Below are 26,410 nucleotides of genomic sequence, written 5' to 3'. Positions count from 1 at the left end.
TGCAATCAACCTGAAAAAGCCACATGCTGCACTTGGAAGTAAATCTGACTATAGCCCGAGGAGCAGAAAGGCATGAATTTAAAGGAACCTCTTGCCCAAAGATTTTTGCTTCTTTTGTTTTAAGTGGGTATTGTGAGGTTGGGAGGAGACTATGGAGCTGTGAATTCTAAATAAAATAACTTTTGGGGGGGAACATTGTTAGGTCCTTACTCCGCCTTTACTCAGAGAAAGCACCCATTGTCAGTTATAAAGTTTTTATTTTCTAGGCTATTTAATGCACATGGAAAATGCTGGGTTGATAGCTCTGGAGATGGGTATTTCCTAGTTGCACAGAACACACCGCAAGCTTCCCCTGCTACTGCTCTATCCACTAGGTTCAAATCTGACCTCCTCAAAGAAAGAAATGAGAGTTCATTCTCCATGACCCATTCAGTCCTTGGCCTCTCTATTAAGACAAGGGGGTCAGAATGTCTTTTGCTGTGGGCACCACTTATCTCGAGATGTTGTTAATGGGGAACAGGTCCCCAGTTTGAATCCAAACTGAATCAGTAGCTACTCAAAATCATGCTCATTTGAGGACAGTTTGGTGGACCATGTGAAATGAGCTGATGGCTCTCAGCCTAATTGCTAGAATACAAGTGTCCACATCTCAGAACCATTCCCTAAGACCCATTTGCTAGCAGTTGGGGAAGAGAAGACGACAAGGCCTGGAGAATGACCTCTGCTCTCACTCTTTCAGAGAATTCCCCCCAGGTCAGGTGTGAGGTACATGAGCAGAGCAGAACAAGGGCTAGGGGGAAAGCTAGCGCCCAAGCTGTCCTTGTTCTTTGGACAGAAACACAGATTCAGTCCCTGGAGCTTCACCCTGGTGTCTTTAACCAGGTTACAGTGAACTTAAGTGTGTGAAAAAGAAAGATGCGCAAACAACCCAAATCTCTTGTCGATAACCCAAGTAACAGGCTCTCACCTTGGGATCCTTCCCCATCACTATAAGATACATTCCACGTGCTTAAGAGAGCTAATCTGGGACCCAGATACATCAGCAGATCTGTCCAATGGAACGAAAATCCTAAACAACCCCCCGCCAGCTACCGATGACGTGCACAAGCAACTATTGCAGACAGAAAACTGTAAACCAACCCCCTTCACTGGGAATGGGGGGGCAGAGAGTGTCTTGCTGACAGGCCGACTAATGTCACATAAGAAGCATAATGAGAACCTCAGTGGGTTTCACCAAGCAATGGAAAGAACGGGCTCCATTTCTGCTAGCTGCAGCTTTGCTTTTAATGGTTAGCTTTCTGAGGCGGAGGGGGGGAGGGGCGCGGGGGGAGAATCTCACACTTATTAACCTGCACTTCCTGCTGAGCAATGGAATGATTTTTTCTGAGTGCCGCCCCAAAAGCTGTCTCCACCCCAGTTGTTGACGCTCCTCTCCTCTCTGGTAGGAAGGGGAGGCTCCTTGTGCAGAGCTTAGTGCTGAGCCAGACCTGTTTAGCAACAGGCCTGCAGCCTAGCCTAGAATGGTTGGCAAAGGACATGCAAGGTGTGCATATAGCCCAGATACACAGCATATGAGGACACAAAGGTCATTGCAGGAGGATATGGAGGATGCAAAAACACCTGCTGGCCCTTAACAGCTAAAGGCACAAGTAACAAACACTTATTCCTGAGTGTGTCTCACATTCGCTGCCCTCCCCACAAAGGCAATTAAAAAAAAAAAAAAAAAAGGCCGGGGGGAGGATGCGGGGGAAGAGAGGCTGAAGAAAGATATATTGGATCTGCCAGCATCCTTCAGGTGTCTGGTGTGCTCCCAAAGGGTTTCTCAGAGCAATATGCAAAGAAGAATGTAACAGAAAAACTGCTGCCAAATGACACATACGGTGCATAGTGTGCACCATTATGGGACAGGCCATGTACTGTTGACTGCACAGTGGCCACATTCCCCACATTCACTTGTTTGTGTGCATTTATGACAGTTGAGAGTCTATCTACTTGCCTGTGTTTCGATATAGATCTGTGGAGTGCCTGTGTTTTGGATTGCCAGGTGTTTGCAAACCTGTAAATGCATTCGGGCCTCCAGGAGCGGATGCAATTCCACGTAGGCAGGCACTCATCTCATCTGGGTGTGGATACATCTGCGTGCATGTGCAGGTGTCCACGGTTGATTTCAGTGAGTATTTGTGTGTCTGTGTTGGATCTATCTTTGCCTCTACGCACATGAACCATGCTGTACACCTATATGTGAGTTCATAGCGACTATACTTACTTGGAGAGGAGAATGACGCAATTCTGAGCCCTTCGGCCATCAATAACAGAAAGCTCTTTAACCTTCCGTGTGGACAAGTATAGGTCCTCAGTTGAGCCCATCTCTTTCTGCAAGTAACCAGACAGAAAAAATAATCAATGCCCTGTTTTTGCTTCCTCTTCTCTCTAGCCAACACCCACAGAATAAACCAAGTATATTGGGCAACAGCCCAGCCTAACCCACTAGCGCTGAACTTGTGGGGAGATTAATCCAGGAGGCAGAATAGGAGATAGGAAGTGCCAGAAATCAATTTCTAAAGGAGGAGGGACTCAGACAGATTTTCCCCCCAATTCACTAGTCAAACAAATGCTGATCATCATTAGTTGTGCAGGATCATCCTAACTTTCAGGCATTGGGCCTGATTCTGATCTCACTCCAACGTAAATCAGGAGTAACTATCAACAGTATTACATTGGTGTAACATCAATATGAGAGCAGAACTGGGTGCATTATGGTGCAGTGCAGTTGCGTGTGTATATCCCCAGGAACACAGATCTATTCAGAAGCCTGAACGGCCTCCAGGAGGAAGTGCCTGCAGTAGAGGTTGCCCAGCAGTGTGGAAAGGTTGCATCCCAGTTGGATAAGAGTCCTTATATTGTCTCTTAACTATTGAATTCACCATTGGAACACAGGCCTGCCAAATTCGCATTGAGAGAGGGATGCCAAGAAACACAGAGAAACGACATGATGAGCGGGATTCCCTGGAGTCACTCAGCTGTACTCGCCACACAAAAATGGGAACCAATGCCCAGTGGATGTTCAGCAGGAGCATGCCCCGTGCTGTCTCAGAGCCAGATGCTCCAGCCCACCGAGGCCAGAAACTGACCTGGGAGAATTCCCCCTTAGGGGAAATCTCTACAGGTATGACACTGGCAGAGGCAGCATAACCATCTCTGATGTCAGCTGCCCTCCAGACCCCAGCGTAAGGAAAAGGAAAGGGTTGAGTCAGGGGCAGGAAGGGGCATGCTGGAGCAGGTTAGCACTAGCCCTGATCCTCCACTGGAGTCAGGTCTGTTAGGGAGCTTATGCCAGCAGCAGAGTAGCCCTTCCCTGCAGCTCTAGCTTCTGCAGGGCAGCTGAGGATAAGAGAGCTGCAACCAGCTCCCTGCAGTTGTCATTGTCCACTAGTAATGGCGAATTAACCAGGACTTGAGACACAAAGATGCTTAGTGAGTCTGTTCTCCTCTCAAAGGGCTTGTATGACTCTGAATATGGCTAATGGAAACTCTGCACAGGCATGTCTAGAATAGACCTGTTTAAAACTTTTCATCTCCAAACTACTTAAAGGCCCTAGTTAGTACTCTCACATGGCAGAGAAATAACTGATGTGCCTATTTTCCAGACAGCCATAAAGGTAAGGCTTCCATCAGGAGTATTTCCCTTATGCTCTTGTGAAAATCCCAACCTAAGAAACTTGCCTTCGGGAGTTGTTTCTACCACACAACCTTAACCCTTGTTGTCCCTTAACATGCTGAAAAATACTGAGCTGACCACAACCATATATCCGCTTCCCCTGGTGGCCAAGGTTCTTATAGGACTTTCTGGGAAGGGACTTGGTGACCAGGACTCACTATAGGACAGTAGGGCCTGAACTGCAGAACAAAACCATTTTTGAAAGCTATGCCTTCCTCTGAGGTGTTCTTGACTCTGATTTTATTTAAGGTGGCCGTAGTGCGATGAGTAGACAAGTGAGCCTGAACTTCTTCACCTCACTCGCACACAATTCTGTCTCTCCTCCTGGTTTTTGAGGACTATGAGACTCCCAGATAAGGTGGACTGAACCAGACCCCTCTCTCATCTACCTTCTCAATTGCCCTGAAGGGTCACTGTCAAATGACCTGAAACCTCCTTCCCAACTCAAGCCTCAGCATCATCTTCCCGCCCCACAGACAGAAGCCTTTGTTTATTGACTGTTCTGTGGCTGGTGAAGGGGACCTGAAGTGATAGGCCTGGAGACTGAAGTAATCGCCAAAGCAGGTGCGGGCAGGTCAGTGTAAACTTTCCCCACAGTGCCCTACCATGGTGTGTCTCACACTGAACTGCAGAAAGCATTGCTAGGATTGAGGAGGAGTTCATATTCTGGGTCCCATTTGTTCCTTGGGCTCTCTGCTAAAAACGGTCAAGAAGGGGACCAATGAGGGCAAGCTGCACTGATGGGGTTTCCATGATGCGGTCACCTATCCATAGAAACCAGACCAATACCTCCACATTTTACACAGTTGAGTGAAAGGATGATGCTTGTGTTCAGCTTCCTCCCACCCCAGATAAATGCAAGAAGGGGAGCTCCTTGTACCTCCTCCCCACCTAGGCAGGAGCTGTTGAAAAATCGAGCATTAGATGAGCACAGGGCCCCTTATTTGCATGGTGCTCTCTGTTGCCTTTGGTCTGCACGCCACAGGAGAATCTTGCAAGCCAACAGTTTGTTTTTTAGGAGGCAGACAGTGGTACTCACCTGCTTACAGGAGGAGGGGTTAGTTAGCAGGTCCTATGCAGGCAGCAGCCGCAAATAACAGAGAAGGAAACATGCCAAACATTAGCCACGGAGATAAAGATACCAAGTTTAACAAAGAGGCAGATTTTAGCCATACACAGTTTTCTAAGAGAATAAAATTATTTGCAAGTAACATAGGCCCAGATTGTGAAAAGGTATTTAAGCACTGCCCTGCTCATGGAAAGTCAAAGGTACTTGAGCTTACAATGCTGAGTGGAGCAACACCTCGATACCTTTGAAAATCTAGGCCACAGTCCTTATCCAAAGAGCTGCCAAGGTTAACACTCCAGGCTCTGTTCTCCTCTCCTTATCATGTACATAGCTCCCCATTATTAATCATAACTCATTGTGCTTCTAGAGCAACTTCCATCCAAGCATCTCAAGGCATTTTACAAACACTAAATAATTAAGGCTCATGACACCCTTCTGCATTTGGTATTGTCCCCATTTTTCGACAGGCAAACTAAATCAAGTGATTTAGTCAACATCATACAAACAGTCAGTGGTAGAGTCCAGGAGAGGAGTCCAAGAGACCTGCCTCTCAGTCCAATGCTCATTCACTGGACACAACACTGCTTCTGCCCACAGCCACCAGCAGGAGATACATGTGCCAAGGGAGAGGAGAACAGATCCTTTCGTCTTTAAAAATGAAGCAGTTTAACAAATGAAACTGGAAAAATATATTAAGACCATGTTAATAGCAGCAAAAGAAAGAAATGACTTATTTACAGGCTCACTTTCTCTTTCAAATGCAAAAGAGCAGAGATCTACTTTGACATTTTTCTTCACAGATATTTGGATGAAGTTTAAAAGTCATGAACTCATGAAAAGTCAAGAGTAAACACATAGTTGGCCAGAGTGGAGTATTTCCAACAATAAAAAGGAAGAAAAGACCAAGTGTGAATCAACTGGAAAAGTTCTAATCAGATTTTAATTCATGAGGAACTTTGGTTGCTTGGCTTTAAAAAAAAAAATGGTGAGGACTTATTGATTGGAATCCAGTTTGTATTGGGATGCATGTAGATGAAAGAGGAAATATTATTTAAAGAAACAAAGGAATATTTAAAGAAAAAATGTGTAAAACTGAGGCCAAAGCTGGAATACAGTCAATAAACTTTAGTACAAAAACATACTACAGTATTCTACACTAGTATATCTTACATCAGTGATACTGCAGTGTCTAGGGCTGTTATAAAGTTCTATAGTATTTTTATAAGGATCAAAAGGACCATTTTGAGACTCCTGGAGGTCATTCTCAGAGGATGGCTCCATTCCAGTGGGAAGGGGTTAGGGTCAGGTTGGATTATGGTTGAACAGGCCAAACTGCTTTTCAGTGGTTGGTAATGCAGCCATAAATATTATGTTTCTAACTAAGAGTTGGCAGACAAGGACAGCCTTGGCTTTAGATTCTGGGGCCCAAAGGAGGCAAGACTTTGGAAGGTCTTTCCTAGTGATGAAGCTCCAATGTTTACGTCTTGATGTCATGTGTTGACGCAACACCACTACATTGTGATGGTGTCTTGCTGCTGTTATGGCTGCTAACACGTACAGATGGCAACTGCCTATTTCGGCACTGATTCAGGGTTCCCCTCACAGCTGTGGTTATTGCAAATGCCTAAAGCCAGCCATGGACAAGGAATGAATTTCATGTACTTTAGTCTTACGAAATTGGATTCTTATTGCAGAGTAAATACCTCAGGAGGATATTCTGAGGGTCTTTTCTCATGCAAATCTGCCTATTCTGAACTTCCCAAAATTAGGACAGTTCTGGTCGGTCTTTAGCCCACGAAAGCTTATGCTCAAATAAATTTGTTACTCTCTAAGGTGCCACAAGTAACCCTTGTTCTTTTTGTTGATACAGATTAACACGACTACCGCTCTGAAATCAGTAATCCTAGCAACCCCACTGAAATGTCAAGGTATTTGCAGGGTCAGAATGAGGATCAAAGTGCAACATTCCCATCATATACTGGAACCTCAAAAGCTTCCAAGTTGGGATGCTCATCTAGACATCTTTGGGTTAGCGAATTGGAAGAGTTCTGCTAAAACTGCTTTTATGACGACTGGAGATATGGTACCCAGGTTAGTTCTTTCACTGGAACCAGTTTGCCTAATAATAGAAATCTGATACCTAGCGTAGACTCAGTGGTGCCGGCTAAAGATGGAAAGGGAAGCCTGGACTAAAGTCCTTAGGTTTGTGCCATTAAATCAGACTATGCAAGTTATTTTAGTATGTTTATAATTTTAATATAATTTATATGTTTAGCACTGGATGAAGAATTAAACAGACGAGAGAAGAGTGAGAGAACAAAGCCAGCTAAGTCTTACTTGGTAATTCTGCAGCACAAAAGGGGGCAATGTTTAAGCATCAAAATAGCTTCTAGCTATCATTTCTCTGTGTGTGTCTTCAAACTCAGGAGCAATGGCCTGATTCTACAGCGTTGCAAGAAAGTTTCCCTGAACACATTCCAAACGCTAGAGAAATCTGGGGGAGGGAAGGAGGTAGAAGTACAGTCCCATTCCTGCTGAATCTCATTCCTGGGAAGCAGACAGATTGCAGGTGACTCGCTTTCCAAGAATAGGAGGAGGGGAAAAAAGACCTTCTAATAAATGGCTGCTGTTAAAGTATGATGTTAGTGTCATAATCTGTAACTTGGACAGATTCTGTAACTCAGCCAGTTTGGCCAATATGTTGTTTGGAAAAAAGAGAAAGCAAAACACAGCTAATTCTGGTCACATAGCTCAATACTCTGTAGCTGCCCAGAGTTTTACCCTGGAGGAATAAGGAGGAAAAAAAGATAGAAAGAGATTAGGAACACTGAATACAAAGTTCAAGAGCTTTACAGAAGCTAGCTGCTGCTCAGATCAAAATCAGAGCATTACCTGCTGGGATCTGTAGTATCCAAGGGCTACACATTTGGATTAAATATCAAGGCAACAGCATGCTGTACTTTGGCCAACAGTTCCCCACCCACCTCCCCACTCTTGTGCTTTTCTAGGGAGCACCAAACTCTCAAGCAGAAGTAGCCCCCTATTGGTTTCCCCGCACCCCCACTGGTGCCAGTGAAGGGTCCAATCACTAATGTGTCCCATCCTGATCCAGAGTCTCAGAAAACTCAAGGCCTGCAATGCTGGGGGAAAAGAGCCCCACCCTTACCTGGTGTCTTTGATAAGCAGAGAACATTTTTTCAAAATCCTCCAGATCCAGTACCCTGAAAGCCTTTAAGTCATCAATTTCATGCCAGATTGTGCCATGGATCTTCTCCTACAATCCAAAGAGAAAATCATATGTTCAGGAGACAAATCACAGTGAAAATCTGTAGCTAAGCACACCCAATTCCAGCAAGGCAGACCCAGCTATTGTATTGACTTGGCACAGCACAGGATGCTGCTGTCATTTTGGGGAAATGTTTTGTTTCTGGAAGACGTCGGAGAGTTTTCTAATCCAAAGAGAAACATTAATACAACTTAATGGGGCTGGTTTTTTAACCTGGGCATTTTGAAATTTGCATTACATCAATCCCCCTTTAAAAATGCCACTTTCCAAGACTAGAATACATCACCGCAGATACCACTCAAGATCCCTTGGGGACATTTCCTTTCAATAATGGCAATTGCTGCAGATGAACATGGTCATGTTGTAACAGGGGTTGTCGTCATAAGAAGGAAATGTAGCAAGGACTCTCATGTGTGGGAAATCCCAGACACAATTCTCTCCAGCTGCAGATTTCACAAGACCTTGCTGCAAACCTTAACTGGGTGTGGAATACACCCTGAACGGTATCAAGGAGTCTTCAAGGTTTTCCCTCCAAGTGACTCTCTCACAATCTTTAAAGGCAAATCATCTCCTATTGGATGGGCTCCCCTGTCCTCACCAGAAGATACCCACAGCTCTCAAACAGATGTGATCTGTATGCCAACCTCTCAAACCGCAGCACTGACAGTCACAATGGTGAAGGCAGCTCAATGTATGGCAGACTTCCCCTGTCCGGTAGGTGGTTAGCATGAAAGAGGGAGTCACCAACACGGCTGGGGGGGGCGGGGGGGGGGGGCAGAAGCCTTCTCACAACTACATGCTCTATGATCCCTCACTCTCACAGATCTTGGGAAACAGGCCAGTCCTTGCTTACAGTCAGACCCCCAACCTGAAGCAAATACTCACCAGCAACCACACACCAAAAACACTAACCCAGGAACCTATCCTTGCAACAAAGCCCGTTGCCAACTCTGTCCATGTATCTATTCAAGGGACACCATCATAGGGCCTAATCATATCAGCCAGACCATAAGAGGCTTGTTCACCTGCACATCTACCAATGTGATATATGCCATCATGTGCCAGCAATGCCCCTCTGCCATGTACTTGGCCAAACCAGACAGTCTCTACGTAAAAGAATAAATGGACAAAAATCAGACGTCAAAAATTATAACATTCAAAACCCAGTCAGAGAACACTTCAATCTCCCTGGTCACTCGATTACAGACCTAAAAGTCGCAATATTACAACAAAAAAAACCCTTCAAAATCAGACTCCAACGAGACACTGCTCAATTGGAATTAATTTTCAAACTGGACACCATTAAATTAGGCTTGAATAAAGACTGGGAGTGGATGGGTCATTACACAAAGTAAAACTATTTCCCTGTGCTATTTCCCCCACACCACTGTTACTCACACCTTCTTGTCAACTGTTGGAAATGGGCCATCCTGATTATCACTACAAAAGGTTTTTTCTCCTGCTGATAATAGCTCACCTTAATTGATCACTCTTGTTATAGTGGGTATGGCAACACCCATTTTTTCATGTTTCTGTGTGTGTGTGTGTGTGTGTGTGTGTGTGTGTGTGTGTGTGTGTGTGTGTGTATATCTATCTATCTATCTTCCTACTGTATTTTCCACTGAATGCATCTGATGAAGTGGATTTTAGCCCACAAAAGCTTATGCTCAAATAAATTTGTTAGTCTCTAAGATGCCACAAGTACTCCTCATTCTTTATGCTCTCCACTGGCACTGGAACAAGGGAGATTTTGAAAGCCTTTGAATTTTAAGGCCAGCTGCCATTCTAAGCTAGGAAAAGGATTTTGTTGTTTCTTGCAGTCACAAGAGAGGCACCATGGACTGAACAGCCCCTGGAGACTGAAATACCTTCTCCTTCCCAAATGTTGTCCCTCCAGGGCAATGCGAGTGCAATAGCACGCTGTTGAGGTGAAAAAAGATCAGACTACATAGAAAGATAGAAATATAAAAGGGACTGGGGGAAGTCTTGGAGGTGAAGGCGCTGCAGAACAGCCCAGCAAGGGTGTCTTGTGGACAGGAAGTAAGGAAAGCCAATGAAACTGCCCCCAACAGGCTCTAACTCTGAAGTACCTAAGGTGCACCCATGCAGCAAAGTGTGTTAACATGTTATTATAGGAACAGGTTCCACTTCCCATTCACACTCTTTAGAGGAACAAGAGAAATGTTGTAAGCCACAAGGCTCAAGGAAGCAGGAAAAACAGCTGATGTGGGGACCAAAAAAAAAAGTGAGGGGGGGAGGGGCGGGCGCTGAAGTGTCTGGAGGAAATTCCTAACAAGGTGAGAAGGTGCAAAGCAAAACAAACACCCTTCCTTTCTTGATGCATAAACAGAGGGAGGAAAAGCACTGTGGGTGAGGGAGAGTCATCACAGTCCTGGAAACCCTCCTGTATGGAGTAGAACCCAGAATCTAAAAGGCTCACCAATAATTTTGTGACTTTTTCCTTGTGGCTAGAAGGATCATGGGAGGGAGGCAATTCTCAGTGGATTTCTGATCTGCCTGGGAAAAAGAACTACAAAGGGAGCATCACCCCAGTCACCTGCTTCCCCAGAAAAAAATAAAAAAGCAAACAAACAGAAAGTTACCCCTACTTCTTCTGATTTCAGAAGACATTCGTACCAGGTCTGGGCTTATCCAAGCTGGTTTGCCCATCTCTTGGTTTTATATTACATGAACCTATAAAGACACATCCAAGGCTGGGACAGTCTGTATGTCATGAACAAAAGAACTTCAATCCCAGACAGCCCAGCTTAAGTGTTGAAAAAGTATACCACAGAGCAGTTGAGGAAAGCCATTCTGCAGAGAGGTGGGGGCAGAACAGCAGAACACTGAGTGCACACACGGAGGGGCTCTCCCTTCCATTCTTGTGTTGAGACTGACCCTTGAAAAGCTGCAGAGGGCTGCTAGACTATTTCTTCTGCTGTGCTCTTGCTGCTTGGCTGATAGCTTCTTGTCATTGGCCAGAGAGACTGAGCATTTTAAGAGAAACAGACTTACATAGTGTGGTTGCTATGATAAATGATTCCCTCAGTTCCATAAAAATATTTATGGTCCCTAACTAGCAATTTAAAAATAAAAAATTCTTTCCTTTTTTTTTTTTTAAATTGTTACAAGCCTGCCAAGCTCTGTGGTTTCTCTGCTTTGCACAAGTCTTGGCCCACACTGAGAAACTAAACCCAGGAACTACATTTCCCAGGATCCCCTAGTGATTAGCTAAGAAATGGTGGGAAGTGGGGTAGTTGAAGAAACATGGGATTAGTCAGGATGAGTCATAATAAAGCATTTGCTCTACTGACATGGGCTTTTGGTGTATTATATTTATAACCTTCCTGCAGTCACTTCATTTCCGCACTTGTGTGTTTGAAATGAAGCACAGTCTGCTGCATGCCCAGAGGGTTACGAAGATGACAAAGCAAGGGGCTCCACAGGGCAGGTGGTCCATACAGCCTTGTCTTCCGTTATGGCTGCCAGCTGTTTCCAAGTCATCAAACTCCATCATGCATCAACATAACTTCACAGCATGAGTGAGCCATGATTTCGCCTTGGGAGGCTCCAGACATATTCAGGACTCTATAGTTCTCCTACAAGTCAAGAAAAACCTGTGAAAATTGTGAATGTCCAGTGAATTTTAGGACAGGCAACCACTAGATCATGCAAACTAGTCACAACAGAAAGGTGAAACTCCTTGAAATTTGATTTTTTTTCCCACATTTCATTGCAAGCTTGAAAACGTGGTGAAAAATGGATTTTTCCCCTCTTAATAATGGATCTCTTTACCCATGTAAACAAACCTATTTTGAGCAAAATGTAGCTTCAGTTTTTTTTTTTTGGAAGGGAGGCATGGTTTTGATTAACAGCTACTTTGCCCTGTTTCATTGCAAAGCAAAATCTGAGACAAAGAACCACCTGAGACAACAGTGAACATTTTCAGGGCGAGATGATGCAACCCTATCTCCCCATGTAGTTCTGTAACAGGGTGGCAACCTCCACAGTGCCCTCTCATGGCCTGGGGTGGCTCTGCAGCAGCCCTGTCTCAGTTTCTCATTTTCAGCCTGCTTCAGCAGCTGCCAGAGGGGCTTGCTGTTGTAACCTGGGCCTCAGGCTAAAGCCTTAACACAAGTCCTCCCTTTCCCAGGAAATAGAGTTCCTTTGTTTGTTTTTGAAATTGGACAACACAGAAAGCCTTTGCCCCAGTCTCAAACTAGTCCATGGCCTCCTTCCCAAGGGGGTCTGTCTTCTCTCCTCTAATTTTTCTGCCCACCCTCTCAGCTTGGTTTTCAGCCCTTCCCTAGCTCCTTCCTTTCTATCTTTCCCTCCTGGGCTTGTCTGAGTTGCTGCCTGCTCTTTCCTGAAGAGCCACCCCCCATCCCACCCCAGCCCCAATGCCTGCTTATCTGGGGTCTTTCACAGGCCACGGCCTGCCTTGTCCTTTCCTCTGGCTCTCTCAACCTTTCTGCAGCCATCTGCTAGCAACACTTCCCCTTTCTCCACTTGGCTAGGTCAGGTTGAGTTACATGACACTCAGGTCACATGACCTTCATTTTCCCCACCTGGGGAGGAGAGATGGCTGTGTCACGGGTGGAGACCCATCCCCCTTTAAAAGGGCCAGTCCCAAGTGGCAGGATCCCCTCACTCTGGGACCCATTTGGGGATCACTCTTTTGGCCATGGCATTCATACTGGTTCAAGGAGCTGTCTACTGAAGAACGTCTCAGCACCCCGTGTGTCACTTTCTGTAGGAAGGAAGAATCTCCACTGATTTCAGTAGTACCTCCATGAGTACCCCATGGAACAGAGCTCTCCAAGAAATTACAGTGTCCCCATCAAAGCAGAACACTCAAAGATTCTACCCTGAGAATATGTGCGCAAAAGTACTGGTTTTTCCATCAATATTAATAACCTGTAGTGAAGTATATTTTTGCCATTTTCCATCAGCAACTACAACTTTTCACAAGGAAATCCACCGTGTTGTCACGAATCCACCACAAGTGGAAATGTGTCATTTTCACAGCAGCAACAGTTTCATGTTTTTGTGGAAAAATTCAACCTCAGGTGAACAATTCTTTTGGTCGCTATGTGATTTTTTTTCCCCCACTCTATGTGGGAAGTTATTTGCACGGCTCTTTTCACACAGGAGATGTTGTGATATATGCAGAACAAAAGCCTTCCTGATGAGGCAATCTCAGCACAGCTCCCGCTCGGTTTGACTAGAGAGAGACTCCCTTTCAGCTCATTTGGTAGAGCCACTACTGGAAGTTGGAGGACTCCTAATTGGGCAAGTCCATTTGATAGTATCTGGCCAGCAGAGAACAGGAACAGATGTAGGCAAGTAAACCAGTTACTCTGGTAACTTCAAATTAATATACTAGTACTTATGAAGATACAGAGATAAGAGACAGACAGTTCAAATCCACATCTGGAGCCAACCTTTCAGGGTGTTTAGATCTGGTCCATATTTTGAACTAATAGCAAATATGCAGTCCCAGCATGCCATAGGCCTTGTGTAAAACCCAGGATGGAAAGAACCCCCATTTTCAGTCTCGGAGCAAAGAAGGAAATCTTCCTGGGAGTTCACAATGGCCACACTGCAATGCTTAGTGTCTCTTCCCCATCCTTTTTAAAACCAGTAGCTTCCAACAAACAGTACTGTAGTACTGGAATGGAGCTGCAGTGTGGAAGGCATTAACGGGAGCTCAGTCTATGGTATCAAAGTGTCTTTGACACCAATCATCAATTCAGAACAAAGCTAATAGAGGTTGTGTGTCTCAGGGTGAATTAATGAGTCATTGTTCGTAAGCTGGTGCAGTTTCCTCAAAGCACAAACATCTTCCAGCTGAGAGCTGGGTGAATTCCCTTTCCCGGAATGCCCATGAGAATTGTGGGATGTGATAATTATTGCCAAGTGCTTAGATAACAAGAGATAGAAAACAGCTCAGTATTCTCATAATGCACAATAGATGGAGTAGAGTAGCTAGCATAATGGGCCCTGGATCTTGACTGGGGAATCTAGGTGCTACTGTGATACAAATATAATAAACATTTCTATGCCCCAGCTTCCCCATTTGTAAAATAGAGATACCACCTCCTACAAGGTGGATTGGTTGTGAGGCTTAATAAATTAGTATTTGTGGGGTACTTAGAGACTGCAGGGATGAGCACCACAGAAATGCCAACAAATAAAACTAAAGATGATCCCATTAAACTAGCCTCAGTCTGGCTTGACTCTGGGTTCTGAGGGTAGGATTAAAACCCATAAGTTACTCCCCACAGCAATGAGCAGAGAGGAAGTGCCCAGTAGCGGTTTGGGGAACCTACGAGCTCTGAGGGAGATGGCTCAAACATGTCCCTTCTCCCTTGTAGTGAGGAGCATCAAGTTATGGGGCACATTTCATCACAGAAAACAACTGACAGCATCACAATCTCTGGGATTTACAGAGAGCTCACTAAGTCGAAACATGAACACTGACAAATGCTCCCATAGGAACATCCTGCCCCCTGCACCTCCCCAAACCATTCCACATTCCCCAAAATAGCATCTTTTACCCACCTCACCACCCAGCCCTTCAATTTTATTAGCACAGCTGCCTCCACTCCTAACCAGAGGGCAGGATAAGCCTATGGTTACTGTGCACTAAACAGAAACACCTGTGCCTCTCGCTTTTAAAAAAATACATGTATTGTTATTTCTTTTCTTCATTGCATTAAGCCCCATGTTCTAAAAAGGAAAATAAATCCCCACTCTTACATTCTCTCCCACACCCCCACGTGGTCCTGACAGACAAGCACAGACGGTGCAGCAAATATTTCACTTAGTTTTATTTTAAAGAAAAGGAGTGAGAGTGAATTCTTGTGGCATTCCAGAGGTCCCCAGACACTCATTCCGAATGCCTGAGTTGGGCCCCGGGTGAGTTTCAGTCTAAAAAAGAACGTGGGTTTCTAGGCAGCTATCCAAATTCAACACAGACACTTTTTTTAATCTGTGGAAAAAAAACACCCAAAAGAGAAGGGAAGAAAAAAAAATTCAGCAGGAGGGGGAGAAGCAGAGGGGTGGGAGTGGCTGCAGGGGGTGGCAGAAAAGGAGCGAGCTGTGCAACAGTCAATTTGAATTCTTTTCCGTTTCTCACTGCCCCGTCTCTTAGGAATGCTCCTACTAAGATGGAGAGTAAAGGCAATAAGCTGCGAGTCTAACTGTGAGAGGGGCAGAGGTGGGTCCACGTATGGCCATGATGATGTGAGTGATGACAGTGACGGGCCACTGTTCCCTCTGAGAGGCTGCCCCTGACAGAGTAATGTAGGCTAATTTAGAAGTCAACTCTGCAACATCTGCCCTATGCTGTGCCCTCAGCATGCTAGCTGGTCACACAATAGGGATGCTCTTGTTCCCTGATGGGAGTCTGTAGGAAGGGGCTAGCTCTAGGCGTTAGCCAAGGGGACGCCTGGTTCTGGTTTATGTCATAAGAGCCACTGTGGCTGCTCTCCTAGTTATAGATACACCTGGATCTGATGCAGGAAAGTCTAGGCTGTGCCTTGGTCATGATAATGCAGTCCATTGGGATGAGGTTCATTGCTGAAGCCCTACACTAGGGTCTGCTGGTAATATACATGGTTCAAACCCACAGGGTTCCAGGGTAGCCATGAAACCTTGTGGAAGAGAATACAATGCCCTCTCTTAGGGCAACGACCTTGGTCTGAAGAGAGACACTAAGGCATCAACTTCAGACACCCTGAACGTCTCCCCACTGACACCAGCCAACCTGCAGTAATGCCTGACTAGGAAGGATGGGGCCGCTGTTAAGGATGCCGCGGTGTCTTACCTCGTTCAGTTTTGCCCAGTTGAAGGATTTCAGTGGGTGAGAAGGCTGTGGGATAGATTTCTTCCTCAGGCTGGTCCCGCTGCTGCTGAAGGTGGTTGTGGGAGGGGGCATCATCCCCAGGCTGAAGAAAGGAGGGGCTCCAGGTGGGGGAGGTGGCCCTCCCGGTGGAGGTGGTGGAGCAGGTGGAGGGGGGCTGCTGGAGAATGGGAGTGGGGGTGGCAGCGGGGGCAAACACTCCATCATCAAAGAGGAGGGCAAAGCTAATGGGCCACCAGGAGGGGGTGGGGGAGGGGGTGGGAAGGAAATGCCACCTCCTTGCTGGAGAACAAAAGAATAAGCAGAGGATGTTTAAAATGTACAATAACTCCGTGTTGCCAACGGATGTGATTCTCTCTCACAATATTTGGTGTTTTTCTTAAGGCCCCAGATTGCAGAGTTCTATGATAAGGGAGAATCTCAACTTTCATTTGAAAGTCAAAGAGTAAATTTCTAGCCCTTGTGGTAACAGAAAAGAGCTTGAAAATGTGACCCTTAAAATGCTCAAAATACAGAGCCAGTAAAAAAAAGAAAAGGCAAAATCTATTTTTCTTCTGATCTCATGAATTTTGGGGGGCTGATGCATGATTTTTGAAATACTGAATACATGCCAACTAACCCCACTAACACAAAGACAGTAGAGAAGCCCCTATCCATGGTGACTCGCTTCTAAGGGCTGCATTTGGGCTCCTGGAGGCTGAGGCACGCTGGGAGCGAGAAAGGCGCTGCTCCAAGCAGGAGGTAGCTGCTGGAAAAGTTAGGCCTGCAGAGTGCAGAAGCAGCTGCAGTCCCTCCAGGGGCATCACACGGAGTATGCGTCACCTCCATTTCCTATAGCTGTGTAACTGGTGACGTTTGCCTTTCTCCAGCCATCTCTGGGGGTGAGGGGCAAACATGCTCCATTTCGGGGTTTCAACACAAATTATGGACATCTGTCGCATTGTGGGAAGGGACACACACCCCTTGGCTTTTTGTGCATGGTTAAATGAAGAGGGCAATTACAAAGAAAGAATGGGACAGATGATCTATAGACCTGTGGGCACTGATCCCTGCATATTTTACCAGGGCACATACCCTGGTCCATAATGCAGGCCTATGCAGCCTTTATGCTGCAATCAGAGGTGTGATTGCAACACGGGCTGGCATATCGGTGCTAGTTTTAATTAAGCTAGAAGAGCAAAAAAGAGCTGTGGAGATGCAGCAGCATGGGCATCAGCACAGGCTAGCAATGCAAGTACGCACCCAAGAGTCTCAGCGTGCTTGTACAACCTATGCTGAAGCCATGTCTTCATTGCTATTTTTAGCCAGGCTAGCATGGGTAAAGCTAGCACAGGTATGTCTATCCATGCTGCAATCAGACTTCTGATTGCAGCGCAGACCTATCCTAAGCCTCCACCTTTGCAGCTATATACTCAGACTCCCTTGGTATGGGGGGGGGGAAGAGAGACAATTCATCGTTATTGTGCCTCTGCTCATTATTCTTTCGCTTCTGAGGGTTAAAGGATGAGAAGAAAAGTCTCAACCTCATACCGAGAACTCATTGAATTGAGCTACCAGGTCTGTCATTTGGTCCCGGGTCTGGCGCAGTTCCAAGGATTCTTTCTGCAGCTTGTCCTTCATCTTGTTCAATGTCTTCATCATTTCATCTTTCTCTTGGGTCTTTATCTCACATTCTCTTTCCTTCTTTTCCAGTCTGCTCAACAGCTCTGCGTGTTCTACAGAGAGAATGAGGAAGCATGACTGATTAAGCAAAACCCATGAAAGCTCTCTAAGGAGATGTGAGCTAGATTGAGATAAATAATGCAAACTGCTGGGGGTGGGGGGTTATAACGAGTAGCAACAAGATGAAACTGGGCCAAGGAATACGTAGACTGATTTTCAGCATATATTACTTGACAGAGGCTTCTTCGGCTGTCGAATAATCACTTGTGGAAGCCCCATCACTTGAACCATTTAAACTAGACTAGAGAAGGCATTGGAAAATATACTGCTAGGACCAAACAAGCATTGTCCCATGGGGATATGGGCTAGAGGATCAAAAAGGTCATCTCCATCTCTGCAGTCTATCATTGTGTGGTTAAATCAGGACATCTCCCTCAGTTCTTCAAACAGAGAGAGACCACATACCTTTTCTGAATTTCTCCGCCTGATCCCTCCACTGTTTCACTTCGTTCTCATTCACCAGCCTGAAAGATGAAACCAGATTATTTATGGTCTATTCTGAGCCATTAAGCCCTGTGGGCCACAATGAAAAATGACTGGAAAAGACAACTTGCTGAATTGTAGTATTTCCATGCTGGGTCAGATCAGTGGTCTATCTAGTTCAGTATCCTGCTACCCACAATAGACAATACCTGATGCTACAGATGATGATATAATTGGCCCTTAATGTGCCTTCATTATTGTTTAATGCTATACATGGCGGGGGTTGGGGGGGGAGAGAAAATCCTTCTTGATCCCTTTTGTGGTAAGTGGATGTCCTGGCAGCATGACATTTACTTTTATCACAGCCCTCATGGCTAAATTATTACTACAGCTGGTCACAAATTATCCTGACTCTTCTCTGAGTTGTAGGTGGCCTTTTTATTGCACTTTTGCAGTTGTGTTTTTGTTTTTTGGAGAGAGGTTGGCTACATTTTAGATAATGTATCAATTGCCAGACAATGCCAATACCTCAGATTGCCATGGCCATTTCTTACTAGTGAAAGAAAACACTCAGGAGAAGGAGTGATTAGATATGCAACAGAAGGAGCAACTATGAAAAAAGACCAGGCACAAGGTCTACAATGAGGTCCCATGTTGGGATGGAGAGAAGGAAGTCAACTACAGCGTATTTTTCAAAACAGCTAATGAGAAATTAGCTCTGGCTCACAGAAGACACTGTATAATTTTTAATGGAATCGAATGTAGTTCTATATAGGAGTTTATGCTCAAAGTATTGCAAAGCACTTTAGTGTCTATACCAGAGTTTTTCCACCTACAGCTCATGGGCTGTGGGTGGTCCCCAGAGGTCATGCTGGTGGGCTGCACAATCAAACGGTGTGGCATTGGAAGGTATAGTGCAGCACAAGGAATGGGTGCACGGGAGAAGAGTTGGGAGGAGGGATGGCTCATGTGACCACCTCTCTCACATGAAGCAGCTCACAGAATGAAGTAACTAGAGAACCACTGGCCAAAACCACGTGCGGGTGAGGGAGGGAGCAGATATTTTATGGAGAGGTAAAAGTTATTTATGTTATTTGGCTCCTGATTTATTTTATGTTATTTGAAATCTTCCCGAATTAACCCAAAGCCATGGATGAAGAAGATCTAAGTAGAGCTGGTCAAGTTTCACAAAACGTCAATGAAACTTTCATCAACACTTTGAAAAAAAGAAAAAAACAATTTTGTTAACTTTTCATGACTTTTCTTCCTTGATTTTCCACCAGCTCTAAGGCTAACAGAACTCAAAGAGCACAGGAAAGTAAAACATACCCTGGAAAATAAGGAACAGATTAGGCTACAGTTTGGAAAGCAATTAACTAGAAAATTTATAACAGATTACAATAAAATATAATCTAGATGTAAGATCCTCAGTGCAGGGACCTGGTATTTTGTTTAAGTGGCATTTACACCTAAAGTACTGGATAACAGAATTAAGTAAGAATAATTAACAATTTACATCTTAATGATGTTCTTGACATTGAAGTTGTCCAGTGGAGCTATATCTGGATCATCCCCTCTCTCATCCTGAAGAACGATTTGTTGTAGTATCCGGTCTAACAGCTGCCACTGCTGGAAATGTCCCCCATTCCGCTTATCTGCAGGGAGAAACACCAATGTACAAGGGTTGATATTAATATCTGAAGGTGCTTGGAATCCCTGTATTCCACAGACAATAGGCCAATGTTCCTTGCTTTCTTTTTACCCATCTTAACAAAACGGTTGGGGACGGGGAAGGCATGTCGCATTGCAGGTAAATTATAGGACATCGGTCCTGGTTCTGCACGATCTTGCGCCTTGTATTGTCATTTGCACTTGAGCAACAAGGGTGTAAAATCCTATCAAATCAGACTAGTGTGAAAAGCGCATGCACAATCATACACCTAATTTGCACATTCAAATTCCATATTTCTATGACAGGTTTCAGAGTAGCAGCTGTGTTAGTCTGTAACCACAAAAAGAACAGGAGTACTTGTGGCACCTTAGAGACCAACTACAAATTTGTTACTCTAAGGTGCCACAAGTACTCCTGTTCTTTTTGCATATTTCTACTGCAGATCAGGTAAGTGTGTGCAGAAATGCACCTACAGAGGTGTCTCCATAGGTCAGAGTTGTGACTTTGCTACTTGCTGGGGGCGGATTTTTGTGTGGGGGGAGGGGAGTATCTAGATACCACAGTGACCAGGCATTTTACAAATATTTATATTCACAATTTGCATGCTCAGTTATCTGTAATTCAATTCAATAAAACTTTGTGCACATAAGCTATAAAAAAAAGTTACCAATGTGTTAAAAAAAAAAAAAAAAAAACCCTGATCCCTCTGGTATGCATTGAAGGAGCCAGGATTCATCTTGGATAGGAATACACACAGTGTACACACAACAGCAGGAAATGCGCCGCAGATTGGCCCAATGGATTTCAAAGTCTGGCCCTTTAAAAGCTGTTTTTATTAAATACTTCAAAACTGCTGAACTGTGCCCCTAACCCGACAACATTCCTATCAAGTTTAGCCCTCCTCTGGTAGCACATTCTGGGCTCACCCTGAGCCCCAAAGCATATGTGCTGTCTTGTACCACATTAAGGAATTGACTGTCATACAACTGCTAGGTGGGTGACTGTACTTTTAAATCCAGCAGGTGTCCAATAGTGCTCTGCATGTAGCCTCTTGGTAAGACATCAGGAGGGTTACCCTCACCTTCCTTGCTAAGCCTCTCAGTCTCACTGCTCAAGCCTGTGTGAAATTTACTAAAACCACTCCCCAGGACTCTTTCCTAAAAGAGCTGGGTTAAACAGTTGCATAATGATCTTGCTAAAGGCTCTTTCCTGGCCATTACCCTTTGAAAGCATCAATCAGTAATTACCAATTGATTATTTAATCAAATAACTTTAAGAACCCATTCATATCATACCCTTCAAAAAGAAAATGCTGATTTGGTTTTCTGGTTAGGGTCTGAGAGCCTGATGTATTGCCATGAGACAGCAGCCCAAAGACATGCTTATTGGGAGATTTCCCATCAATGGGCAACAAAGGTTTTATTTGATTTTTTTTAAATTCCTTATTGAGTTGTGATAAAATTCAAAATGGCACCCACGCCTGGGAGTTCCCAGACCCAGAGCACAAGCATTCTATCTCTCTCCTTTGAAACTTTTAATTTAACCCCTCCCACAAGAAAAGCTTGGTTTGTGACAAGTTGGGAGGCCCCAGCTTCTTAATTTTGTTTGAAAGTGCAGAGAGTTAAGATGCCATTTGTTAGCTTGCAACCTTCCAAAATCCACTGGTTGGGTCAGTGTCAAATCTTAGCTCCTTCACCCACAATGTCTGAACAAGCCTTTGCTGTATCAGAGAGAAAGTGCATTTCCTCCTGTGATCTACTGTCCCTTTCTTATATCAAGGCTTCCCACTCCCCTGTGCCCCAGGAAGCAGGGATGTACTCACAAGGCATCTGCAAGCAATGCTGAAGGACTGATAGCAAATAGGGATAGGCGTCCGTGTGCTTCAATCTCTTCTTGATCATCTCGAACATCTGAGAGGCACTTTTTGTATCAATGTGAATCTGGAGTAGGCAGAGAAATAACATGAGAGAGAGGGGAAGAGAAACACACAGAATGGAAGATGGATCCAGGAGCGAAAACTGTTCAACAAGAGAGATAGGCAGACTGCAAAAGGCAGGAATCCCTTTGCGATGACCCAGCAGAGGGGCTTCAGTGAGAAGGGGGCTGGCAGATAGGGAGTCAGGTGGGCCTTTGGGATCTGCACTGCCAACCTGGTTGCAGTGGCAGTAAGGAACAGTTCCCAAAAGGGTTGGGAGGCTGGAAAGGTGGGACGACATACCTCTGACCTTGCTCCATCTACTCTTCCCCTCCCTACAACATTTGTGGCCCTCCCCCCTCCCCCATCTCCTCTAAAATGCCACCCTGTCTCCACAACCTCCCAGGTGACAACCTTCAGAAACGTACCCTGGGTTTTGTTATTGGAAAACTCGGAGATGGGTCTGAACTACGCCCAGAGCTGAACTCTCTCAAAGCGAGGGCATATTTGGATCCAGAATTTTGGTTCAGGCCCAGGACTACTGAGAATGAGTTCCCACCATCCCAGCCCTCTTCCGTCCCTGAAAACTCTGCACAATGCAGAGAGGAAAACGCTTTTGTCCAAGCCCTTTGGCAGGAGTCATGGCAGTGTTTAATGTTTTCATTGTTCACGTGTACTATCCCCATTCTGTACATGAGAAACAGCAAAGAGCATTCATCATCCCTTTAGCAGCCATGGCTGTTCCTTGCTGACTGTTTGGGAAAGTTGCAGGCTTTTGCATTCAGCAGCCAAAGCAGATATTCAGCCTCTGGCAACTCTAGCTCCCACATAGGCAACTCACCACATCAAACCGCTTGGCAAGTTCCAGATCATCCTCATTTCTCACCATCTCAAAGAAATCTAAGTGCCTAGAAAAGAGGAAAACAAATCCAACCAACTCACATGGCACAACTCTCACCTGGACCAAAGCTGTGGCAGGGGAGAAGAGGCACTCCATTCCCTGACAGAGGGCTGCGATAATGGAGGTTTGATGAGGCAACCCCCCAAATGATGGGACTGTCCAGACACCTTGAAATATTTACACTGTCGTGCTCAGAAGACAGGGTATTTAATGGGGCTTAATGACAAGCTGGGAAGAGTGGACTGCCTGGGGTTCAACAAGTTGATAACCCCCATTTAAGTCTCTATGTCAAGGTGATTGCTGCTTTTAGAGCTTAAAAATTAAAATAAAATAGTGTGACAGGGTCAGGCCAGATGGCTATAGGAGAGGAATAGAAGGCAGATATATTAGCCCCAGACTAAGTAGGTCCCTTTTCCCTGGGTAAGGTAACAGGGAAGGTTCCAGAACAATCAGGAACCTTCTGGAGACAAGACAGGCTGATTAGAACACCTGCAGCCAATCAAGAAGCTGCTAGAATCAATTAAGGCAGGCTAATCAGGGCACCTGGGTTTTAAAAAGGAGCTCACTTCAGTTTGTGGTGTGCGTGTGAGGAGCTGGGGGCGAGAACGTGGACTGTTGGAGGACTGAGGTGTACAAGCATTATCGGACACCAGGAGGAAGGTCCTATGGTGAGGATAAAGAAGGTGTTGGGAGAAAGCCATGAGGAAATAGCCCAGGGAGTTGTAGCTGGTTGCACGGCTGTTCCAGGAGGCACTCTAGAATGCTGCATTCCACAGGGCCCTGGGCTGGAACCCGGAGTAGAGGGCGGGCCCGGGTTCCCCCCAAATCCTCCCAACTCCTGGTCAGACACAAGAGGAGTCGACCTGGACTGTAGGTTCAGAAAAACAGCCAAGCTGAGGGCTACCGTGAAGCTCCAAGGCGAGCAAATCTGCCAATAAGCGCAAGACCCACCAAGGTAGAGCAGGAACTTTGTCACAATAGGCATATGACATGCTGTATCTTCACTGACATATCACTCACTGCATAAGGGGGAAATCCATGTGCCCTGCTTGCTTGCCAGACTGCTGGAATAATCTCATTCTGTATATGACATGTAGCACAGAGAATTTCAAGTATTCCATTAAACACAAGACATTTTGTCATAGTGCTTGGGGTCCTCAAATTGCGCTAGCCCCCAGGGCTCCATGCTCTCTTTGTCTAACCTTGCTCCATTGTAACTTGTGAGACGCAGCAGCAACACTGACTTCCTGTTAAACATCCTTGGTTACTGGATAACAAATCATCACTATTCTAGTGGGCCAGATTCTCATTTCACATACAATGGTGTCAATCCAGAGTAACACCGTTGACTTCAGCCATTTGGCCAGCTTTTGACCAGCATAAGAGCACAATCTGGCCCAGTAGTACTAATACAATGTAGTATGTGTGTAAAAGGAGAATTCCAGCATCATGCTTCCATATTCTGAGTCAAAGACTTGAGGCTCCTTTGCTATCCTTCATGAGAGGCAATTGGATTTAACCAGGTATTTATACAAAGTGTCAGGTTGCGGCATGTCATGGTTTGATCCTTGGATAGAAATCTCACTCACAGTATTCCCAGCCATACTGAGGTTTGAAGGAATCTCCAGTTTTGATGGGACAGCCTGCATCTTGCAAATTAGGGGCCTGATCTGGCGGTCTTCCAATCCATGTAATTCCAGCAGAAACTGCTGCCTCTCTCCAAGCCACCTGGTACCTCCTGACCAGCCCTGTCCTCAGAGAGTGGTTTGAACTAGGGTAATGGGGGAGAGGAAGTGGGAAGTAGCACAGCAGTGGGGGCATTCCCTCTCCATGCATAGGTGGACCACAGGAGAGAGTTTGCTCCATAACACAACACCACATGCCATACCTCCCAAGGTTTGTGTTCTGCATTGCCTCACTTTATAATCTGATAAACTTCTACAGGTTCCTCAAGATCCTCAGGTATCTCAGTCAAATCACCTAGTTCTAAAAAGTTTATTTTGGCTTGTAGATTTCTGAAGAGTTTAATTTAAGCTGCCTCAGTCAATGCAGCGAGCTACAGAACTTAAAGTCACCAAAGCAGATGTACCACACTGGAGCGCCTCTTTAATACCTTAACTTTTAAAATATGACTTCAAGAACCAGAACATTAGCCCTGTGTAGATGTTGATTTGATGTATTTATTGAACTGTGGTCTTGTCTCTTTCCTATCAGGGTTGTGGGGTGGTGGCATTTTCTGCTTGTTTTTACAGGTGATCATCTACATCTTAGAAGCACAGTTCCGGAACTCTTTGTCCAAAAATTTTCATGTTGCCTCCATAACCAATCTGCCAATTCTGAGGATGCTGTGTGTGTGCGCGTGTGCATGCATGTGTGTGTGCATGCGTGTCTTTTAGAGAGACCCAACAGCAAGCTTGAATGGAAACTCAGTTGGAAACCTTATTTCTGGAACAGCTACTACTGCTCCATAATGGAGTATCTATTGTCAAACAGCACGACTCACCTGTCTAATGTTGCATTTTCATGTCCTCTTAGCTTGTCAATAACAGGTTGAATTCCCAGCATCAGAAACTCATATCGCAGGTGCAATCGGAATTCCAAATTGTCCTTACAGAAGTGGGGTAAAAAAACCCAACTCATCAGACTCCAAAAGATTTTGGATAGATTCACTTAAAGGTAAATTCCTACTTTGAATATCACCTCTCCTGCTTTTAAAAGTTTACAGATAGGCTCACGTCCCCTGTTCTCACTCAGAATTTCTCTCAACAATCCTGCCCTTCCATCAGAAAAAGAAAGTTGAAACCGGGCCTTCAGTCACTGTGTCATTCTCAGGTGACTGTGTATCCTGTGGTTCCCCCTTCAAAACCAAAGTCCTCGTATAACTACCATCAGCTCCATGTATCCTTCTGAGAAGGGAGCCCTCAGAGACCTAACAATGCTCTACAAGTTGCTCAGCAAGGGACAGAGGAAGAGCAAAGCAACTGGCATTTTCTCTATGATCCAAGAGCAGGTCACTTCCAAACCTGGGTCACAAGCAAAAAGAATTTTGGAGGCTTCATTCAAGTTCTCATCTATGAACCTCACAAAACCACCATGCACATTGACGTATGTGGGGGGGGGGGGAGCGGGTGTCTCTGCTCAGGAAGGGCTTCAATGGGGAGTTACAAGCAAAGAGTGAGGACGATGTTTTAAGTTAGGATTGATAAGACCAGTCGAGCACCTCTTCCAAGAACTTAACCCACTTAATAACACTGTAAAGACTTGCGCCTTGGTCTAATAGCCATTTCCAAAGCAAATAATTCAGTAGCAACAGCTCTGTTGTACATGGAATTTCCAGGGCGGTGACTCACCTCGCCTGCGCCAGCGTTCAGAACAGCATTGATAAAGGACATGATGGCCGTTTTGAGATTCACCTCGTCCCGATAGCGCCCCATGCTTCGGTCTAGCTCATTCAGCAATGTCTGAAACACAAGGGGTGAGGTGAGAGGAGACTAATAACATTAATTACTTTCCAGCTCCCACATTAGCTCCTTGTGAATGGATGGCGGGCATAGTCAGACTGCCTTTGATGTGTCACATCTCTGCTAGAGTGTAAGTGCTTCAGAGGAGGGGCCATGTCTACCTGTCCACATTCATTACAATTTGGGGCATTCCATGAAAAGTAATTAATAAAACGTCCACTTGATCCTGATGGAGAATCCCTGCCTAGTGCTTTGGAGGAAAGCAAATCCCTGCCACCCTTTCCCATTAAAGTCCCAGTCAATATGATCTATATGGCAGCAGTAAGAGGACTTTCCCTAGCCCAGATCTTCCAGTCAGTTTAACTCTATGTGCAAG

At 45.2% G+C, this 26,410-nt stretch overlaps 1 protein-coding gene across 2 annotated transcripts in view; it reads right to left on the bottom strand.

Annotated features, from left to right (window-relative positions):
• The window catches only part of DAAM2 (dishevelled associated activator of morphogenesis 2), a 245,128-nt gene that overhangs the window by 40,605 nt on the left and 178,113 nt on the right, over positions 1–26,410 (bottom strand). For both annotated transcript variants that reach the window (XM_074949118.1, XM_074949117.1), the window contains exons 7-17: positions 25,924–26,034; positions 25,077–25,180; positions 22,514–22,580; positions 21,580–21,697; positions 19,602–19,740; positions 18,068–18,126; positions 17,471–17,655; positions 15,905–16,222; positions 7,954–8,061; positions 4,758–4,790; positions 2,267–2,373 (exon numbers count right to left, since the gene is read on the bottom strand). In XM_074949118.1, coding sequence (XP_074805219.1) covers positions 2,267–2,373; positions 4,758–4,790; positions 7,954–8,061; positions 15,905–16,222; positions 17,471–17,655; positions 18,068–18,126; positions 19,602–19,740; positions 21,580–21,697; positions 22,514–22,580; positions 25,077–25,180; positions 25,924–26,034 — 1,349 coding nt within the window. The remainder of the gene's footprint in view (positions 1–2,266; positions 2,374–4,757; positions 4,791–7,953; positions 8,062–15,904; positions 16,223–17,470; positions 17,656–18,067; positions 18,127–19,601; positions 19,741–21,579; positions 21,698–22,513; positions 22,581–25,076; positions 25,181–25,923; positions 26,035–26,410) is intronic.

Source organism: Natator depressus, chromosome 3, assembly GCF_965152275.1.
Source record: "Natator depressus isolate rNatDep1 chromosome 3, rNatDep2.hap1, whole genome shotgun sequence".
Taxonomy (NCBI): domain Eukaryota; kingdom Metazoa; phylum Chordata; order Testudines; family Cheloniidae; genus Natator; species Natator depressus.
This window is presented reverse-complemented; position numbering and strand designations above follow the sequence as displayed.